We start from the raw sequence: 23,052 nt of genomic DNA, 5'->3' as shown, positions 1-23,052 counted from the left end.
CTCTATTGATGTCAATCATGCATTGTATACAGGAAGATAAATGGGAAACATTACAAGTTGCATTTCTTTCCTGACTCACGAACCATAAAATATGGATTTTTTCTCTTTTTAGTATAGTCTCCTACATTATCCTCATCAAATGTTGCTAAGAACAAATAGGGAGACCCTGTTTTGCATATTTTGGCATTCCACAAATTACTAAAGTGTGTGCTCAATTAGTTGTGTTTGCTCTTTCCCAAATCTTTAATCCCTTCCTCTCCCCTACCGCTAAGCAAATAAACATGCTGTCTCCTATCTGAACAAGGGAGACCTCTATTAGATCCTACAGGCATAGACTTTTCTCCTCTTCATCTCCACAGCCAAACTCTTTGAAAGTGTAGTTCCCAAATTCCATCTCCATTTCTTCACATCTAATTCACTTCTGAAGCCACAGTAATCCAGGATTATCTAGTTTTAACACTGAAAAATCCCACAACCCAGGAAAACTCTCAGTCTTAGCTAGATAAACTGGGACAGTTGGTCACCTTTAAACCCCTTTTCTTCCCTCCCATTATCTCCACATCCAGTCACTTTTCAAATTGTAAGAGTTAAACCCCTTATCTTGAATCCATACTTTCCTTTATATTCTCACAGTCTCCTAGTTCAAATTCTCATCTGCTCACAGCCTACTGTACAAGCCTCCTATATGAGAATGACTCCCTTAACTCTACTATCAAATTAATCTTTCTAAAAGGTTAACCTGATTATGTTACCCTGTTTGCTTAACATGCTTTAATAGATTCCTTCTGAAAACCATAAAATTTCAATCAGATACTTAATGATCTTGTCCTTGTCTATCTGTATACTCTTGCTTGTTTTTTCTTCCTCCTTCCTTAAGCTCTATTCAAACATATTATTACTCTCAGAATATGCCTTTGTAGCCTCATACTTCTATGGCTTTGTACATGCACTGCTGTTTCCTGGAATCCACCTTCTCGAGATTACCTGGTATATCGTGCTTACCCTCCAAATCTCAGCTCAAGCACAGCCTCCTCTTGGGAGCCATCCACAGCCTTCTAGGCAGATAAGAGTTCTCCTTCTTGCTTTTCCCCTGCGTCTTGTATCCTCTTCCATTTTAACACATACCTCATTGCATTAAAATCTCGTTTCTCCTTCCTTTCCAAGCTACAAAGTCCTTAAGGAGAGGTGCTATGCATTTCCCTGTCATATGTTTTGTATCAGCAGAGTTTCTATCTCAATAAAAAATTGTTGCATTAATGTTTAATGAAGTAATTACATTATTTTTATAGTCCTACTTTTAGGAGGCAGGGTACATAAAAGCACATAGACAAGATCTTGTAAATAGGAACTTATTACCATTCTTTTAACCTACATGCCCCTGTACAATTACTTCATAAATTGTACCTAATACCTGAAAAGTGACTAAGAGTAACTAGACCTATCAAAATTGGAAAAAGTGTTGATGATTTGCTTACCGTTCTTGCATCCCATGCAGACAGGGACTTATCTGCAGAACCTGTGAGAAGAATGTTGGAGTAAGGAAAAAACTCGATGCTGTTCACAGAGTCTGTATGTCCATACAAAGTGCATCTGCATCTTTCACTGTAGAGAGAAACAGTAAGAGTTAAAGCTGTAGGACTTAGCACTACATGTTTCTTATGCTGTCTATACAATGCTAACAAAGATAGTTCAAGTATCTGAGGCATAAAGTAGCTTTACAAGTGGCAAGATGTACAAAAATAACATTTTAAAAGGAGAGTTCTACAATCACCTTATATTCTAAGCACTTTATAGAATTAGCAGCATAAAATTGACTAAATTTAAATTACGTTCAATTTATAAAGTCACTTGGTAAAGTCATCTTCATAATACCTCATTTATTCCTTATCATGAAATGACTACTTAAAAACTGTTCCCATCTCATAAAGGAATACACTGATGAAGAAAACATTTCTTAATATGGGAAGACCAGAGAAACTTCTTTAAGTTGCTCAGTCTCTCTTCCTCCCCCCACCCCGCCCCCGCCTCAGCTGCTTGGGCTTTTATGTTAGAATCACCTGAGATACTTTTAGCAGATACTCCACCTCAAGTCCCAGACATTCTGTTTCACTGGATCTGAGATGAAGCCTGAGCAGAAGTGTGAATTAACGAATCTAAACCCGTGGTTCTCAAAGTGTTTTACCCAGACCAGCAGCATCAGCACCCCTTGGGAACATATGAGAAATGCAAATTGGGCCTCATCCTAAACCCACTGAATCAGAAACTCTGGGGTTGGGGCCCAACAGTCTGTGTTTTACAAGCTCTCCAGTTGATTCTGATACTCACAGAAGTCTGAGAACCACTGATCTAAATGATTAGAAATAACTCATAAGGAAAGACAACTGCAGCTTTGCCTTTTGCCATTTTATGAAAGGACTGTTTCTTAATGAAGCAGGATATATTCATAGAGCAGTATCACTTCTCATTTGTAATGTTTGATTGTCTTTAATTAACTTTATTTATAAACCTACTTTAAAAATAGAGAAGAAACAGGATAACTAATAATGCCGAGAACAGAGGAGTCAATATAAGTACATTTCTAATATGATAACCAGCTCATTAAGCTCTGATCAGCTGATGGCTGTCTGGCTTGAGCCATGCCATACGTGACAGTATGGTGGAGTGGGAAAAACTCTGCGATGGGAGCTGGTAGCCTGGGTTCCAGTCCTAACTTTGACAAGAACTAGCAGGGTTACCATAGAGAAGTTATTAACCTCAGTGGCAGTAGGGGTCCTTCTTGTGAGAATGAGATTACTTAATTTGATGCACTGAGAGGTCCAATCTAGCTCCGACAATCTGAGATTTTTGACCAAGGTTGTAAATGTAAAAGGCAAGGGAAGAAGTCAAATTGAGCATAACATCTAAGAACAGTTTGGAGCAAAGTTTGTTCCTCCTTACTTAAATTTTGGCTTTTTTGAGAAGTTAGAAAATATTAAGATTTATGTGGATACGTATGTAAGTTACTCAGTTTTGCCCCTTGATTGAGACTTTTCATATCAAAGTGAAGTATTATAGTAATTAATGTCAGGAACAAGGAAATAAAATCAATAAATTCATTAATCAGGGCCATTTTGTATCAGTTTCTTTATCTTAATATTTCTGAGAGAGGCTGATAATATTTTGATCATTAAGGTTGATGAAAGGTCAATATATACCAGGGCTCAAAAACCATGGCCCATGGCTGGCTGCCTATTTTCGCAAAGAATGATTTATTGGAACACATCAATTTGTTTACACATGTCTATTGCTGCTTTCCCATGACAACAGCAGAGTTGCACAGTAATGAGAGACCATATGGTTCACAAGCCTAAAATATCTAATACCTGACCCCTCAAAAATATATTTGGATATTTGTAAGTATGCTCAGATTTTATTTATGACATTTTTTTGAGATGTGTGCTAAAACTTACAGGATAAATTATTTTCTTTTATTTTTTAAAGAAGTACTGTTTTATGTAGAAATTTTACCTGCTATTTTCTAATGATTCTCAAAATATAAGTACAAAACATTTCTTTAAACGTTTATATTCCAAAGCCCACTATATTGACATAATCATCTTTAACTATTAGAGTAATTGCTCCAGATATAGCTCTATGACAGAGAAAAAGAGAGAGAGATTGATTTCATAGAAAAATGAAAATTATATATAATGTAGTAAATTATTAAATTAAATTATATAAGAAAGTCAATAGTTTATTATTATGAAATATCATTCTCTAAAAAACATCCTCACATTAAGAAAATATTAAGTATGTTATTTTTAGTCATATTTCATTTATAGAAAGTATAATTTAAAAAGGAAATGTTTATAATTATAACATGTTTATAATTCCTCCCATTTTTCTTTTACTCACCTACCAATTTTTTGAAATCATTTTGTTAATCTTACAACGTCAAAAATTATAACACACACATATGATCAGTAATCATAAATCCCAGTGTTGCTCAGTGCCTCCCATCCTCCTAGTGTTCAATTAATATCTGTTTAAATTAATCCTCTGAACCCATACTTTTATACATTTTCTTGATTATTCAGTACTTCAAAAGCAATTCTGAATGGTTGTAATATCTTGGGACCATCACTTCTCCTTCTCCAATGTTTGTGGAGGAATGTTTCACTGTCTCATACCAGGGGCAAAGTCTGAGGCCAGCCGAATCTCTCTTCCCTTTCCTGCCTAACTTCCTTTGTGGATGATTTGCTTTTTATACCCATAGCCCTAACAGTTCTTTTGCAAACACTGGAGTTCAGAAATTTCACCATGGCATGGCTTGATAGCAATTTCCATCTTAGACTTTTCTTATTCTAATAAATAGTTATTCTTTCACTATATCTTTACATTTTTCTCTTCCATTTATTCTGCTTGTTTTTTCTTTTTTCCCCCTTAAGAACACCCGCTATGTTTTATTTTGTCTCATTTTCCTCTACATTTAACATTTTCTCTATAATCCTTGTATCCTTATATATATATATATAAAATTTCTTTTTCACACCTGTTCTTTATAATTCTTAATTGTGGTTATTTGTGTGTCTGTGAAGAGGGAGCAATCAAAAACCTTTATTTCTGTTTTTGATTTCACTTTTTTCCTGATATTTCTCAGTCTGCTTTCTATCTGCATCTATTGTCTTATAAAATCATAATAAAATGCTTTAGCTCTTTTGATGTTCTATTTTATTATATAAAATCAACTTGAAATATAGCATTTTGGGCTTCCCCAGTGGCACAGTGGTTAAGAATCTGCCTGCCAGGGGCTTCCCTGGTGGTGCAGTGGTTAAGAATCTGCCTGCCAATGCAGGGGACACGGGTTCGAGCCCCGGTCTGGGAAGATCCCACATGCCACGGAGCAACTAAGCCCGTGAGCCACAACTACTGAGCCTGCGTGTCTGGAGCCTGTGCTCTGCAACGGGAGAGGCCACGACACTGAGAGGCCCATGCACCGCGATGAAGAGTGGCCCCCGCTCACCGCAACTGGAGAAAGCCCTCGCACAGAAATGAAGACCCAACACAGCCAAAAATAAATATAAAAAAAAAAAAAAAGAAGAATCTGCCTGCCAGTTCAGGGGGCATGGGTTTGAGCCCTGTTCCAGGAAAAGCCCACATGCTGTGGAGCAATTAAGCCCATGCACCACAACTACTGAACCCACGTGCCACAACTACTGAAGCCTGTGCGCCTAGAGCCCGTGCTCCACAACAAGAGAAGCCACCGCAATGAGAAGCCCGTGCACCGCAATGAAGAGTAGCCCCCACTCGCCACAACTAGAGAAAGGCCGCGCTCAGCAATGAAGACCCAATGCAGCCAAAAATAAATAAAATCAAAATAAATAAATTTATAAAAAAAAGAAATACAGCATTTCTGTAATTTGACTGAAAATATAGAGGACTTTTTGTCTGAATTATTGGTAACTTTACTTACATAATTCTTTGTGCACTGTATGATCTTCAGTGGAATTTGGTTTATATTCATTTATTCTTCAATTTTTGCAATTCATCATCGGTTCTGGGTTGGTTTCTTTTTATTATGACTTAACATTATATGGGACAGCTACTTGCTAAAGATTAATGGCAAAAGGAGGGAAATTAGATTTAGGTTAACTCTAATTTCTAATCAGATTTGCTATCTTCCCAAAAGACTTCTCACTGAGTGTGTTACTGGCTTGATTCCTGAAGTTCATCTTTCCTCCACTTTTATATATATATATATTTTTTTAAATTTATTTATTTATTTAATTTATTTATGGCTGTGTTGGGTCTTCGTTTCTGCGCGAGGGCCTTCTCCAGTTGCGGCAAGTGGGGGCCACTCTTCATCACAGCGCGCGGGCCTCTCACTATGGCAGCCTCTCTTGTTGCGGAGCACAGGCTCCAGACGCGCAGGCTCAGCAATTGTGGCTCACGGGCCCAGTTGCTCCGCGGCATGTGGGATCTTCCCGGACCGGGGCTTGAACCCGTGTGCTCTGCATTGGCAGGCAGACTCTCAACCACTGCGCCACCAGGGAAGCCCCACTTTTATATTTTAAAGTACAGATGTAGCTTGTTGCAAAACCCCTCAAGTCACAGGCCCTATATTAACTCTAAAGGCCCTTGTCTCCCTTACCACCCTCAACCTGCCTCACCTCTGGCAGTTTCCTTGATCTCCTTTAACCAGCAATAGAAGTGTCTTGCTGGGATTTGTGCTACGATGATAAAGTAACCGGTACTGTGCCTCTCCCTCCACAACAAACAACTATAAAATGACACAAATTATATGAGGCAACTGTTTTCTGGCACTGAACTTAAACACAGCACAGGATGGGAATCCTTGAGCAAAGAAAAAATTTCAAAGAGCTCCATGACCTCCCTGACTTTCTGCTTGGAAACACTTCCCTGCTATCAAATATAGTAGTAGAACCCCAGTAGATTTGAAGTCTCACTGAGCCAAGAGGAAACGGGAATAGTTTGACCTGCTGCTGTGCCTGAAATTTGCAGTGAAGGGTATGTGAGAAAAGGGAGCTGCATGGGAAATGGCAGTAGTTTGCGTGGGGATTTGCTGTGAATTGTTGGCCAAGGTCTAGATGGCATTTCTACAGAGTAAGACTCTACAAGCCCTGTGTGGCTGAGTGCTGTACAATGATACCAGAGACCAGGTACTGATGGAAGACACTGGACTTTAATCCCAACTAGAGTGGAGGGAACTCAGTAGGCACCTCAGACTTTCAGTTGTGACTACAGAAAAGCACCCACCATAGGAGTAAGGGTCAGGTTCATGAATTAAGTTCAAAATGAAAATAGACTTGTCCTTACCAAGAATAAAACTAAGCCTGAAAGGGCAAAAATGATCTGCCTGTAATTAAACAGATTGCCAGAACAGAACTCACTACCTTTTGTAGAAAGACCACTTAATATAGACTCTCTACAATTTGCTATTAACCAACATCCAGCATATAAATAACAAAAAATTAGTACACATGTGAAGAGGTGAAAAATGTGACCCATAATCAAGTAAAAAGCTCAGTAGTAGAAACAGGCTCTAGGGCTTCCCTGGTGGTGCAGTGGTTGAGAGTCTGCCTGCCGGTGCAGGGGACACGGGTTCGAGCCCTGGTCTGGGAGGATCCCACATGCCGCGGAGCGACTGGGCCCGTGAGCCACAGCTGCTGAGCCTGCGCGTCTGGAGCCTGTGCTCCGCAACAGGAGAGGCCACGGTGGTGAGAGGCCCGCGTACCGCAATGAGGAGTGGCCCCCGCTTGCCGCAACTAGAGAAAGCCCTCGCACAGAAATGAAGACCCAACACAGCTAAAAATAATAAATAAATAAATTAATTAATTACTTAATTAATTTAAAAAAAAAAAAAAAAAGAAACAGGCTCTAAGATGAATCAAATTTTGGTAATCAAAGACCAAGACATCAACCATATATCATAAGTACGTTTAAGGATTTAAAGAAACAGTTATAATGGGTGTACAAATAGAGACTCTCAGACAATAAATGGAAACTATAAAAAAAAGAATTGATAAGTATAACACATGAAACAAAGTTTATTGTATGAGCAAAATAGCAAGTTGGATACTGCAGAAAAAAGGATCAGTGAACTTGAATAAGATCAATAGAACATACCTAAATTGAAGAACAGAGAAAAAATATTGAAAAACCATAGATAGAGCCCCAGTCATCAGTGGGGATAATCACATGGTCTAACACAGGAATAACAGGGTTTCCGGAGGTGGCGGGTAGGTGTAGAGGAGGAGGGAAAGAGAAAAGGGTTAGAACATTTTTGAAAGAATACTGGCTAAAATGTTCCCCAATTTGATGAGAAATACCAATGTACAGATCCAAGAAGCTCAGGAAAATCCAAGCATAATTAAGAATAGACAGAACACACCTAAGCATATCATAGTAAAACTGCTAAAAGCAAAATCTAAAACAAAAATCTGAAAGTCACAATCAATGAAAGAAACATAACATGTAGGAAACAATGATGCCAATGGCAACTGACCTCTCAACAGAAACAACAGACAGAATACAATAAAACAACATTTTTAAGGGCTGAAAATTCAATAATCCGTTAAAATACCTTCAATAATGAAGAAGCAACAACTTTGCAGATAAATGAAAGCTGAGAAAATTCATCACCAGCAGATCTTTCCTACATGAATGCTGAAGAGAAGGCATTCAGACTGAATGGAAAGGACACCAGATGGAAACATCTGTATACAGAAAAGAATATCATCATCTGAAATGATAAGTATATGGGTAAATGTAAAACATCTTTTTCTAATTTTTAAAAGACATCTGGCTAAAGTAAAGATACCATCACTGTACTGGACAGTGTTTTAAGTACGTAAAAGTAAAATACAAGACAGCAAAATCACGAAGATGGGGTAAACATGGAATTACACTGTTTTAAGGTCCTTACATATTAGATGAAGTAGTACCATATTAACTCATTAGATTGTGATTAAAAATAATAAATTGTTGATTATTACAACAATATACTTTACTCTCAATAATACTGAATAAAAGAATCCAGATAAATATGTCTATGTATCATATAATTAAATTCATATGAAGTTCAAGAACAGACACTCTATGGATATAGAAACCAGACAGTGTTTGCTATGGGAAGTGGGCTTTCATCAGATGAATGGGAAATTTCCTGTGATCATAGAAATGGCCTATATCTTCATTAGTTTTAAAGGTATATACATTTGTCAAAACTCATCTAATTGAACACTTAATAAGCTGCCCATTTCACTGTATATATTACCTTGACTAAACAATTAAAAATGAATAACACTTTTCAGAATACTTTTCCTTCTGGCTTCACTCTCCTGGTATGTGGGACACAATAACTACTTAATATACATTTCTGTGAATAATTGAATATTTATAGTGATCCTATTCTCTTATCAAGTACATCTCCATGCGTGCATGTGTCAATTACATGCATCTTCATAGATGGATAAAGAATCTTTAATATTTGGAATAGCTATACCATTAACATATATATCTCTGTTTTCTAAAGGCATGCATTACATAGTTACTGGGAAGTCTTTTATGTTTAATTAAAAAGGAAGTAAAAAGGAAATATAAAGAAATAGACAAACAAAAATCCACAAAAGATTTAACAGAAAAACATGAGAGAAAATAAAACAATACATATAACTGCATAAAAAAGATCTGTGAACAGCATCAGCAAAATATTAAAGAATGATTACTATTTCTAACCTCCTGTGAGTTATTACTGAAAGATAGTTCCACCTCTGACAAAGCTAAGCATTGCTATTTGCAAGTAGTTCATTAGTGGTAACTTTTTAAAAGGCTGTATTTATTAAATAGAATAAACCTGAATAGAATTTCTATTATTTTTTAATTGAAGCATTTCAACCTATAAATAAGTATGCTCTTACCTTAATCTTCTTTACATACAGAATTTGCCAAAAAACTAAAAAGTCTCCTATTTTCAAAATCTGGTAGTATTTTCAAGGCAAATTCAACAGTATTATAAATATGATTATATCTGTTTCATCGCAATGAAGATCTAACAAATACACATACACAGAAAATGTATAATTTAGAAATGTGTGTCCTTACATATTATGTGCACTATTGTGTCCTTACATATTATGTGCTCTGTTGCACTGTGCACATTCACAATTGATATTCAGGCTTTGTCTGTTGTCATTAAAACCCAATTTAATTATTTGGGAGTGTATTCAGTTATGGTAGTGGGATAGAGGGAGAGGTTCCTCAATGATATATTCTAGTGCACATAGTTTCCCAAACAAAAAGAAAAAGCTGGGTCTTCATATAGCTTAAAGGAAGAAAGCACTGCTCAGGGGGGCAAGAAATCTGCTCACAAGTCACTTGTTTAACGTGTGGGGCATTCCAGGCAGACAGGCTGCAAGAGCAGGCTTGTAAGAGATTACTTAGCTGCCAGAGAAGGAAGTCCCATTCAGAATTCTTTGCAAGGTGAAAATGGACTAAAGTGATGGAGCATGACAGCATTGCAAGGGATTGGAATTATTTGTACATTTCCATCAAAAACATAAACACTGAAGCCTGATGCAATTTTATCTCTGTTGCTCTGTCTGCTGTTTTCTTATCATTTTTGTAGGGAGAAGTTAGTTCACAAGAAAAAGCCCTTTATTAACCCACCTCCTGCTTTTACTTTATTTCCCCTTTTTTCTTCTATCTCTCTCCTTGCCCCCCTTGATTCAATTTATTAGTCTGGTAACTGAAGGGTGAATATTTCTCTGAATTTTGAACTTGCTATAAAACAAAGTGATCTGCTCTTCTAGAGCAGATGCCTTTTCATTTAAAATGTATTTCCCATTTGTAACTTGTAAGAGGGCATCGTTTTAATACAGTTCTCCCTTGTGAGGCATGAAATTTTAAAGGTTTTATTTCCTTTGGTGTGTTTGTTGTTAACACTATTAATATTGGATATGAAACTGTACTTTTGAAACTTCAAGCTTGTATGAACTTTCAGATCAACAAAATGTGGTTAATGGAATTATGGAACATTTACAAAAGGCAGCAGCAACATATATTCAAGTGAATATGAAGAAAAAGGGTAAAAATTATCTATCCTTGTTTTGAAAAAAAATACTGGAATTCATTATCTTATTAACCCTTAGTAAGACCTGAATTTTATTTTATTTCATTTTATTTATTTACTTAGTTTTTACTCTACAGGTTTATTTCAAAAATTTAGTAATTCTGGCAATTCCTTTGCTTCATAAAGAGCTGTAATTAATAGCAAGAATATTTACATTCTCATTTTGTTTTACAACGCATTTCATCATTTTCCATTTGGCGTCATCTTATTTGTCCTCTCTTTTTGTCTCTAACCCTCTAAAAGGGCAACCCATGTTCCTACATTTTTTTTTTTTTCATTTTGTACTTGAATGATAAAATCTCTCTTAGTTTCTTAACTCTTTACAATAAATCTTAAAACTTCCCCCATATTACTGCACCAGGCTTTAATTAGGAGAAGATTACTCCTGATCCCATCTCTTTTATTTTTTAAAAATTTTTATTGGAGTATAGTTGATTTACAATGTTGTGTAAGTTTCTGCTGTACAGCAAAGTGAATCAGTTATACATATACATATGTCCACTCTTTTTTAGATTCTTTTCCCGTATAGGTCATTACAGAGTACTGAGTAGAGTTCCCTGTGCTATACAGTAGGTCCTTATTAGTTATCTATTGTATATATAGTGGTGTGTATATGTCAATCCCAATCACCCAATTTATCCCTCCCCTCCCCTTTCCCCCCTGGTAACCATAAGTCTGTTTTCTACATCTGTGACTCTATTTCTGTTTTGTGAGTAAAAGACCTGGATTTTAAATACTATTTATATAATTGAGCCAACATACAATGGTAACATTTATCACAAGGCTTATCTGAAATAAAAATTCTTTATGAAATACTTAAATCTAATAGGCTAACATGAGCATAAGTGAAACATATTTAAATCGTCATACTACAACTATAACATCCAAGTTGAATGAGTGATTCCTCCCACCCCCATCATAGTTTTAAAAGTTTATACATAAGCTATTTTAAAAATCTGAATTTCCATCTCAGTAAGGCAAAGTTCTCCAGTGACATACAAATTTTGACTTAAAAAGTTAACATTTTAATTAATGTTATTTTATATTACTCAAATAATATAAAATCCTTTATTGTGGAACAGTTTCTCTGTGACCATAAAATTCAGTTGAACATTTAATGGAGGGAGTGATATTTCGATAAAATCTACCATATACCACAAACCCTATCTTAAAGTTCACCATAGGGCTTCCCTGGTTGTGCAGTGGTTGAGAGTCTGCCTGCCAATGCAGAGGACACGGGTTCGAGCCCTGGTCTGGGAAGATCCCACGTGCCGCGGAGCGGCTAGGCCCGTGAGCCACAACTACTGAGCCTGCGCGTCTGGAGCTTGTGCTCCGCGACAAGAGAGGCCGCGACAGTGAGAGGCCCGCACACCGTGATGAAGAGTGGCCCCCGCTTGCCACAACTAGAGAAAGCCCTCGCACAGAAACGAAAACCCAACACAGACAAAACTAAATAGATAAATAAATAAATAAAGTTCACCATAATCTACTGTGAAAGAATAATTATGTGGTCTGAGTGTCTCAGCCAGGAAGGAGCATCAATAGGCCACAGCTCCTAAACAAAAAAAATTTTTGACCAAAACCCTTGACAATAAATACACTATCTGAGAATTACCCCCAAATGGTAATAAAACCCCACTCCACATATGTAAAGGGCAGATTCCCGGCAACCTCAAATACCTGGAATGCATCCGGCATTTGGGGAATAAAAGCAAAAGGTGAATAAATAAAATAACCATAATTTAGCTGGGGACTTGCTCAGAGTACCCTCAAGTCCTCACTCATACTTGTTAAATAGTCACCTGAACTGTTTTTGCAAAGGGTGTGAGCACAGAGAGAGGGTTACAGAGGCTGGAGGAGTGCCCACTGGTAACAGTGAGGAAAAAGTGGACGCTTGGCAGTAAATGGCAGTAAACTGGATAATGGAAAAAATTAAAGTAAAAAGACTCAATTTTGAAATGGCAAACTTGAGGCAAATGAATGAAGACAAAAGCAAATAACTATATTTCAACAGTTTCTATTACATTTAACACTGTAGTTTAAGTTGATATCTGTTGAACATTTATTATTCTAAGTAATTTGCACACCTTAACACTGTGAAGTGTAGTTGGCCCTCATTATTCAAGGATTCCGTATATGCAAATTGCCTGCTTGCCAACATGTACTTATAACCCCCAAATCAATGCTCTGCAGGCATTCACGTATGTGGGACTGCAGAGCAGCAACGAAATTGAGTCCCACGACATGCGCACTTCCAACTGAGGTCCAGCTAGGCCATGCTCTGCCTTCTTGTTTCAGCTCTCATAACTTAAACAGTGTCCTTTTTGCAGTCAATTGAGTGCCATCTTTTTTGCATTTTTGTGCTTTTTCTGGTAATTTTGGTGATCTTGCTGTTTAAAATGGTCTGAGTGCAGTTAGATCAGTCTTTAAAAGAACTCTGGCTTCTAAAAATCCTAATTAAAACTATCTAATATGCTTGTTTTTTATATACAAAGAAGGTCAAAAGGGTTGTTTTGAAGCACATCTTTCTTAGAAAAGGGCTTTAAAGAAAAAAGGAAATAAATTGGGTTTAAAGATGATTGTGATCAACTTCATTAACTGTAAATTGATCAATAGATGCAACATTAAATAATTTAAACACAAAAGCCATTTCTGAAATCATTTATTTAAACTTCTCTCTCCAAAATATTTAAATATATTAAATTTAAACATATTAAGATCAAAAGTAGCCACAGTGTTACTTTAAAGCTTACACCTCTTTTCCTTTCCATGTCAATTCCCCCGAAAGAGATCTTAGTCAGAAACCAGATATCAGGAATGCAAAAAGTCAATGACAAAAGGCAAGATCTCTAGTCACAGAAGCATGGCTGTAGGAGAGTAGGGTTCCCAGCAAAAAGCAAAGCAGAAAGGAGAGAAAGCAGGGCTAAAATGAGGGGAAAAAATCCTTAGAACATCCAGGGACTGGGTTGTTTGAGAAAAGAAATTTCAATCCAGCTGTTTCCTCATACTCAGAGTTTTCATTAAAAACTCAGTGTCTTCTGATCACAAAGGGGTACAAAGCTGAATCTGTCACATTATCCTGCTCATTCCCTTCAGAGCACCAATCACTAAGTGAAATTAACTTGACTACTTATGTCATTGTACCCTCTCCCCCCCATTAGCCCTGCCTAAGTTTTTCACTCTATTAGGACTCAGGCCTTACCTGTCATGTTCTGTGGCTGAAGAGTAGTACATAGTGGGTCCAGAGTCAATAATAATTTATTATTATTAATGAAACTGCAAATCTTCATTGTCTGTGAAGAGACACCATTACTTCCCAGTATTTAACCCTCAATCCAATATCCTTCTCTTTGAACTTAATTGTCAAATATTGAATATATTGTTTAAAAATAAACTGAGTTTTATGTTGATTTCAATTAGCTAAAAAGGAAAGGATTGTATGATCAACACAAATGATCCAAGAATTAGTTCCCCCTGAAGGAGCTTTAGAAACTGCCAGTATTTTAGTTTTTATTTTCTCATCTAAAAGCAGAATTTAGTTAGCTTAAACTTCTGATCTTAATTCACAAGCTTACTCTTAGGAATGAAAGCTTTTTAAAAGTATTAAGCTGAAAAATCTTATGTTACTATCCTTGATGGTATCAATCTGAGGATCCAATTTTGCCACCGTGTTACTTTAAAATGTCTGTAAAAATGAGTACTTTTAAATGTTTGGATTAGGATAGAACTACTGGTAAAGAAAATGTGAGAAAATATTTTAAGCCTATCAGGGAAACTTCAGTTGTGCCATATATGTTATTCATGGCAGAGAGAGGGAAGTTAGGAGTTGTGAAATGAGTCCTTTCTAGGCTTTGAGTATGAGTACCTCCACAGTTCTCTCAAACTCTGGACGTGCTTTCCCTGACACCCTTACACTTCCTTGAGGCTTTCCTGGACCTGTCCTCCATGAAAACCCCACCTGAAAATAATCCATGCTGCTCGCCAAATCCCTTAGGGTATTTTTCTTTGTTTCTAGTACATATTTACACTTAGTGGCTTTTCCACTTCATAATTCTTGGGTCAGGTAGGCTTTGGTGAGCAAATAGTTAATTTAATAAATTTATCCGTGCTAATGAAATGAGAAGGATGCATGAGAAGGCTTCCTTTAAACTAATATCCTCCCTCCCATTTCTCTTGGGCCCATTTCACCTGAGTGTATTTTTAATAGTTACCTTCTAAATGTTTTCATAAATACTATATAAAAACGATAATAAAGTCCTTTCTTTCTTCTTCTTACAGAAGTAATTCTAATTGCAGGAATATTAGTCCATATAAGAAAATAAACAAATAAGATAGTAAGCTGGTGGGAAAATAAATATTCAGGGTCATGCAGGACCTTGTAATAACCTTTAAATTATATGATTAAGTCACTTGTCTGTATTTGGATCTGTTCTTGATTATGGAAATAATTTTGCTCTATGGATATCTTTAAACAAGGTATATCCATTTTATTTCCTATATGTTACAACTGTAATATGGAGAACAAAATTCAGAATAGAGGGCACTTAAAAGCAGCCATGTGTAAGCAAATCAGTCAGGTCGGTCTCAGATTCAGTGAACAGAAAGAGATACTTTAATAGTAATAATAGTAATTACTTTCTACTTGCACCTTAGTCTTCTAAACAACTTGAAAATTATTTTCTCTCTCTGAAATATCTATCTAAATAATAGCAGGATTATAAGAGACATGACTTCTAAAAGGATCTCATTTTTTATCTGTAACAAACTAATTAATGAAACTTTGATCATCTTGTTGATCATAAAGAATTAAATACCACAGGAAGGATTTGAGGTAGCAGATTTTAAAGGATATTTAAAGAATATGTTTTCTTGCCACAATTTCATTCATTCAATGGTCTCTACCTTTCATATTGAAACTGAAGTTCTCTCTTCTCTTGGTCATTCATCTAGTAGTCCATTAAAATATGTCACCTAAGGTGTGTTTCTCCTCTTTATTAAAATGAACTATATACTAGGGCTCACTGCATTTTACTGCCACCATTATGGCTACTCACACCTCCTCCTCATAAAATCACACAAATGCTGAACTAATTAATGCTCTTAAAGAAAACTACCTTCTGTAAAGAATATATTAAAGCAAATTTGAGAAAAGACACACATGCTTTTCTTTATGACATCATATTGCACTAACTTTTCCTAACGTCCATCTGCTGTTTTTCCACCTCAATTTGATTTGTTAGGATCTGAATATGTTGTTGGAAAAGTTCTGCAGGATCCTACAGATTATTATAAAGATAATCATAATAATAATCATTGCCTTGGTTGTGTGATGGAATGTCACCAACCTAAACAGGAGGCTCATAAACAAAACGCCATTTGTAACCCTCATTTACCGTGTGCTTTTTACCTCTCATACTTGATGTGTTCAAATCAGGGACAGAACTTTGTAGTGAGGACCCATAAACAAATACAGTAAAGTGGCCAGCTTAATATATTAAAATGCCATTTTGTTTCACGAGGTTATAAATATGTCCTATTGTGTCTTTATATTTTATGACCTCTATTTTATTCCTTGGTAAATTCATATAGGACATATCCAATCACTCATGTCAAGAATTTAAAATTAACAGCATTTCCATAAAGAAACACATACTATTTTTTTTTTTTTTTTTACTATATTTCACCTTTGGATTCAGGATCTTTCTTAAAGAAAACCTGGAATTTACGTGAGAAAATATTGTTTTCCTATTAAGCATATCTTTCTTAAAGAGTGATAGAGATATATATGGAATCAGTACTTCTTTCACTTAAACTTGGATTTCCCCTGCTTTTCTGGCCTGGACCTGGAACTGGACTCAATATGGGTTCAATTTCCAGAATAGAAATTGGGATTGAATACTGTATATGGTTGTAAGGCAGTGCCATTAAAATTATGCTTTAGGGTATTTAGTTTTTCTTAAGAACAATCATAATCAACAAATTATTTATATTTATGGAAATATAATAGTCCTGTTAAAATTACTTGATCCATTCCACTGAATCATATAAATATGGCAATATCTTCTGTACTATGTGATTGGTTCATTGACCTTGATGCTTTCTGCTCAGAGGAGTGGGTCTATGTGCCAATCCCAATCTTCCAATTTATCCCTCCCCTCACCCTTACCCCCCGGTAACCATAAGTTTATTTTCTATATCTGTAACTCAATTTCAGTTTTGTAGATAAGTTCATTTGTAGCCTTTTTTTAGATTCCACATATAAGCGATATCATATGATATGATATTTGTCTTTTTCTGTCTGACTTACTTCACCAATAAAAATTTTTCAAAAAATACAGAGCTTTCAGACTCAGGAAGACAAAGTTAAAATGAGAAATTTTACCTGCGATGTGATCTTAAATGACAAAATCTTACTGAGCCTTCCTATCTCTTTCAGCAAAGAGTGGAAAAGAGAACATACATCTCAGGGCTGTTGTAAGATTAAGTGAGATAATATATGAAAAGCCTATAGTACTGGCTAGAAACATACCTATTTTCCCCAATAATTAGCATCGTAAACTAGGAAGAATGTAGAATAATAGAATGACAAATTATGTTGTGAAAATAAAAATCAAATTAGACATCTTACACCTGACCACACCTTTGTAAACGGCCTCTTCATTAAACTCTGTTGCCTCTTTAAAAAAAAAAAAAATTAATAAAATAAAATGCCAAAAAAAGAGTGGGTCTAAAAAGACTTCCTCACAGAGAGTGGCATGGACATATATACACTACCAAACGTAAAATATATAGCTAATGGGAAGCAGCCGCATAGCACAGGGTGATCAGCTCAGTGCTTTGTGACCACCTAGAGGGGTGGGAGGGAGACGCAAGAGGGAGGAGATACGGGAACATATGTATATGTATAGCTGATTCACTTTGTTATACAGCAGAAACTAACACACCATTGTAAAGCAATTATACTCCAATAAAGATGTTAAAAAAAAAATAATACCTTTAAAAAAATAAAATAAAAATAAAAAGACTTCCTCACAAATTGCAAAATTAAATAAATATGTCTTCTATATAATTCTGTCCTTTGGGGGTTAGCAGCAGCTGTTCCCTGCAGGGTGTCATTCCCTGTAAACTGTCTCTTAGCTTCATGCTGAGCATACTCTTCTGTTTAAATGAGGCAGTGAAGCAGCTCAAACTCTGCTTGCTTCAAGCAAACATGATCTGCCTGTGCTTGTGCCTGTCACTTCTTAGCTCATTATGTTGCTGTTAGTTTAGCTTGAAGTATTCTGTTCATCCTTTGGGTATGGCCACCCTCCTTCAGATCGCCACATAATTGTTTCCTCATTTCAGGTGCCATCCATTTTTATTACGTGACTGGTCAGCACGGCTGAAAGGTGATAAGGATGACTTATATTCCCATTAGACATCTGTACTGTAAGGTCAACTTTTATATGACTTTGTTTTATCATTTGTATATAGCATCATTTATACATGACAGAAATATCAATCGATATATATAAATGTGTCAATTATTCCTGACAAATCTTGATTTCAGGCTTATATAATTAACACTTTTTATGTTCAGCTAAATAACTTATTACACAATTTTTTGTCCCCCATAGTTGGTACTAGTTTGTTTAATTACTTCATACAGTAATTCTTAATTCTATGAAATCTATGCATTGAAAAACAAATATATTTAATGCTCCATCTATTATACAGAAAGAAAATAGATAATAATTTTTTAAATCAATGTATTTTGGCTTAACTCTGCAAAGAAATAAATAGCAAGTAATTCGTAACAAAATATTGTGTTTTTCAAAGTGTAAATGTTTAGGCTCAACTACATTAGGAGACATAATCATGGAACCAGAGGCTCACATCTATGGAATTGTCATGGTTGCGACTGCCATAAATGCAAACTGTTAAGGTGTGCTGTCTAGGAGAACTCAAATTCAAGTGGCCTGACTCCCACTGAGGTAATTTTATGCAATAGTAAAACACTCTTGGTCATGTTTCAATAAAAATTTAGTTAAATATTCCCTTGATTTACAAAGTAGTTGAATTCCTGAAAAACAACATATACTAAAACTTTGTAAATGATGCTTTGGTTTATTTTCAATGTGAAATTGGTTCTAGGGTAAATATAAAAATTTAAAAGGATTATCAACAGGCTTTTTCTTTCAACTTCATGAATATACATAGGGGAATTTGGAAGTCATGAAGTACTCAAAAAATTGTTCATTCCGTAGACTGTCCTACTCAGCAAGATGTACAGCATGCCTGGCCCCAACCACTTCAGTCCCCATGAATCACTGAAATAAGAAAAAAACATTTTGTGATTTATCAAAACATCCCTTTGGGAGTTGCACTGCCCACCGTCCTGGTGAACCACTGACTTAATGATTAGGTTGACTTTGTCATTTGTTCTTACTTCTCAATGCATTGCCCAGAAAAGACTCTGAAACCCAAGCATTGAAGATTCCAAGAAAGCCAATTCTGTATTTATTATTGCTCTCCTTTACATCACTTTAAAATATAAACTGGTTGCAGTTGGGTGCTTGACTCATGGCTGTCTCAGCTCCAGTAGTTGCAGTACCAGGAGAAGTTGGCAAAGCAGCAGGAGACAAGTGAGGATTACCAGGAGGACCAGGACGTGGGAAATATATGGAGTCAGATGAAGAAATGAATGTGAGGATGCTAAACCAAAGAAAGGTGAGAACAGCAGGATTTAGAAAAGGAAGAAGCTGGGAAAACCCTCCACCTGCTGCCATCCCTATAAGGTACTACTTTTGTTGTTTCCATCATTCAAGCTCATCATGGAGAAAATGGGTTATGTAACACAATTCCACAGTTGTTTTAAAATTTCCATATAGAGTACCTTTTTGAGTGACTTCTTAGAGTAATGGTGAATGAATAGATTGCAAAAAAGTAATTAACCTCTCAGTTTCTAATATGATCTTTCCCTACAATGTAACTCGAGTATTTTGGCTAAAGGAAATTTATCGCTTGTATTCAAATATAATAATATTCAAATGTAAATATAAATCACATTTCTAGACATCTTATTTTATTTTTACATAAACTGCAATTGGGGACCATATATCATTTATACCACTTATCTGTCTATCAAGGCGATAAGAATTTGATTATTCCCATCAGGAATGATTTCTGCTAAAAGTCATATCTTACTTGGACATAATGGTCCAGATATGACTGTTCTTGGTTGAAGTCAACTATGAAGACATGAGAATTAATTAATTGAGTCATGTGGAGTAGGTATTTCTACTAAGGGCATGCTCAAATGAATTTATTAAATTGGAGCTTTAGAAACAAGAGAATATTTTTAAAAAATAGAACACCCCATGATAACATACCAGGTGATAATGCAAATGTAGATACAGTGCAATTGACATTTGCTCTTTCTCCTGCAACCTGGGCTAGATAAAGCTCTTATCTTCTATATGGTAGCTTGGAAGGGATATAGAGAAAAGGATAAGGATAGCCAAGCAAACATTAGGGAATTCTCTTAGAAAATGAGAAAGCAAAAGGAGGCATACTGTGTCCTCAGTTTCTGCAGGCCAAATCTACAGAGACTGAGTCCACAAAATAAGCACTAACCGGGGAATCATTCTCGCTGTCCTAGTAGTTTCAGCCCATTATTGAATCCAGTATCATCCCTGTACCCAGCATAAATTTGGATACAACATTCAAACCCCTACAATTGCTGGCATGCTAGGTGAACAGCCCTGCCTTGGCTCTTTTAATAACTGCAATAATAGGACCCCCTGCTTTACACAATTGAATTATTTGTTCACATTTACAAAAAATATTTCTGGGATTTTTCTAGGAATTGCATTCAACTTGCATATCAATTTGTAGAGAATTGACATCTTTATTATATTGAGTCTTTTAAACCATGGACATGGTCTGTCTCTCATTTACTGACGTCTTCTTAGATTTATTTCTTTAGTATTTTGTAATTTCAGCATTTAGATTTTGTACTTTTTAAAATTCATACCAATGTATTTCCATTCTTGGAGCTATTGTGAATAGGCTTTTAAAAAGTTATTGGTACAACTGTACATTGCTGTTATACAGAAATAAGATTTTTATTTGTTGACCTTATATTCTATAATTTTGTTGAAATTTATCCCACAATTTTAATATGTTGTGCCTTTATCCAATCAGATTATTTATAATTCCTCTGTGATTTATTCTTCTTTGACCCTTGAGATATTTAAAATGTTTTTTAAATTCAAAATATTTGGAGATATTCCAAATATCTTTCTGTTACTGATCTCTAATTTAATTCAGTTTTCTACCAGAAATACACTCTGATTTAAATCATTAAAAATGTATTGATCTTGTTTTATGATCCAACATACAGTCTATCTTGGTGATGTTCCATGTATATTTAAAAGGAATATGTATTCTGCTGTTGTTGGGTGGAGTGCTCTATAAATCTCAATTAGGGAAATTTGGTTTGTATTGTTTTTCAGGTTCTCTATATCTTTACTGATTTTCTGTCTATTTGTTCTGTCAATGACTGATAGCATGCACTTGTATGAATGACCGCCGTTTATATAAATGAGTGGCACTTATCCCACTACTTATCTATTTGTATCTTACAGTACAATCATCTCAGTTCCCTATGTTTATAATCCCTTTCTTCTCCACTTTCAGTTGGCTACTTCTTGACAGTGTAAAATGTATGTACTTTAAAAATAGAGTGTTTCCTCCTACCCTAGAATATTTTTTACAATTTGCTCAAACTAGATATAGTTCCTCTCTTATGGCATTTAGCACAGTATTCCTTGCTTATGTATTGTTGTTAACGTCATTTATTCAAATTTAAGGACTCTGTGGTTAAAGAATGTGCATATATTTTAAAATCTGTACAGAGCTCAATATTGTCCTTCTTCACAATGTCAAATACATGCTTAATTGAGAAATTAAATATCAGCCAAGTGGGAAGAACTAGAATTGTCCAGGATTATAATTCTAGTCTCAGACAAAAGCCAGAGAGTTAAGATAGGAAGATGAACAGGGGCATATTAGTTTATGAAAAAGCATGGACCAAAAACAAGGTACTTGATCCAAAATTCAACCTGCTCTTCTCCTGCAGGTTGGTGAGGCTCTGTGGTGCTAGTACAGATCCAGTTCGGTTAAAAATGAGGGTGGCCGGCAGTGGGTGTGGCAGAGAAGTTTGGAATTATCATGGCTGAGTAGAAAGGACAGGGTTCAGGGTCAGGTAAAAAGGAGGCTAAATATCAAGCTGCAATCTAACCTCTAGCACATGGTAGGAGTTCAGACTACATTGAATGAATGAATGAATGGGTGATGGATGTATGAATATAATTCATGACCAATTAACAAGACTATCATGACCTTGAACAAATGGACTTTAGATTTTCTTCTATTTCCTCCCACTGGGATTCCCATAAAGGATAAGTATGATCAGATCTCAGGATCAATTTAAAACAAATAAGCTTAAAAAAGTTTTTGGATACTTTCTTAGATTTTTTTATAATAGCTGGGGGCACAAAAATTGACTAGAAACTGTCTTCATTTAACTGGCATTATTAAAAAGACAAATGCTTATGTTTTATTAAACTGCTATAGTTATATACATGGTCTAGTTTCTTTTCCCCAATTTCACAAGTTATAGAAAGGATTTACTAAAGAAATATGAAAACTTGAGCATTTCTTAATTTAAGGATTTTTGGCAATTGTTGGCAACAAGTTTTATAAACTACTTTAATCATATTTTTGTAAGATGTTTTAATACTTTATAGAATTATTTTCAATAGCATCAAAAACATACTTAGAACTTATGCTACCTAGTATCATAGGTTTTAATAAATTGAACTGTTTTTTTCAAACTTTTTTCAGACACAGAGATTTTGTTACAAAAGAAAAGTGTTCTTCAAAGACACTTTGTGCTACACCGAAAAACAAAAACCAAAAACTGGTTGACATGGATATAAGGAACTCACTTTTTCATTTATTCATTCATTATGTACTTTTTGAGCACCTCCATTTTTTCTATATTCTAAGCAGTGGGACATATCAGTATAATTCTGACAAACACTCATAAAGCTTTCATTCTTGTGTTTGTGTGAGAGACAATAAACAAAAAATATTTAAGATATCCTACTGTGGTAAGCTCAATAAAGGAAAATAAAAGTAGCTGAAGTTATTATTTAGGTAGGTAGTCAGGGACGTTCTCTCTGACAAGATGAATCATGAGCAGAGAGTTGAATGAAGTGAGGGAATAAGCCATGTATATATCTGAGGAAGTGATATCCAGGTGTAGTAAGGTCACTGAGGCATAGAGGCCAGTGGCTTCTGGACTGGAGTGAGAGACAGGGAGAGTGGTAGCATGTGGCATCAGTGGAGCAGGAGGCCAACACATATAGGGCCTT

General features: G+C 35.6%; 1 protein-coding gene across 1 annotated transcript in view; it reads right to left on the bottom strand.

Annotated features, from left to right (window-relative positions):
- The window catches only part of SPAG16 (sperm associated antigen 16), a 910,587-nt gene that overhangs the window by 379,671 nt on the left and 507,864 nt on the right, over positions 1–23,052 (bottom strand). Inside the window, exon 13 of the mRNA XM_059927392.1 lies at positions 1,476–1,602. Within this exon, the coding sequence (XP_059783375.1) occupies positions 1,476–1,602 (127 nt within the window). The remainder of the gene's footprint in view (positions 1–1,475; positions 1,603–23,052) is intronic.

Source organism: Balaenoptera ricei, chromosome 7 (genome assembly GCF_028023285.1).
Source record: "Balaenoptera ricei isolate mBalRic1 chromosome 7, mBalRic1.hap2, whole genome shotgun sequence".
Taxonomy (NCBI): domain Eukaryota; kingdom Metazoa; phylum Chordata; class Mammalia; order Artiodactyla; family Balaenopteridae; genus Balaenoptera; species Balaenoptera ricei.
This window is presented reverse-complemented; position numbering and strand designations above follow the sequence as displayed.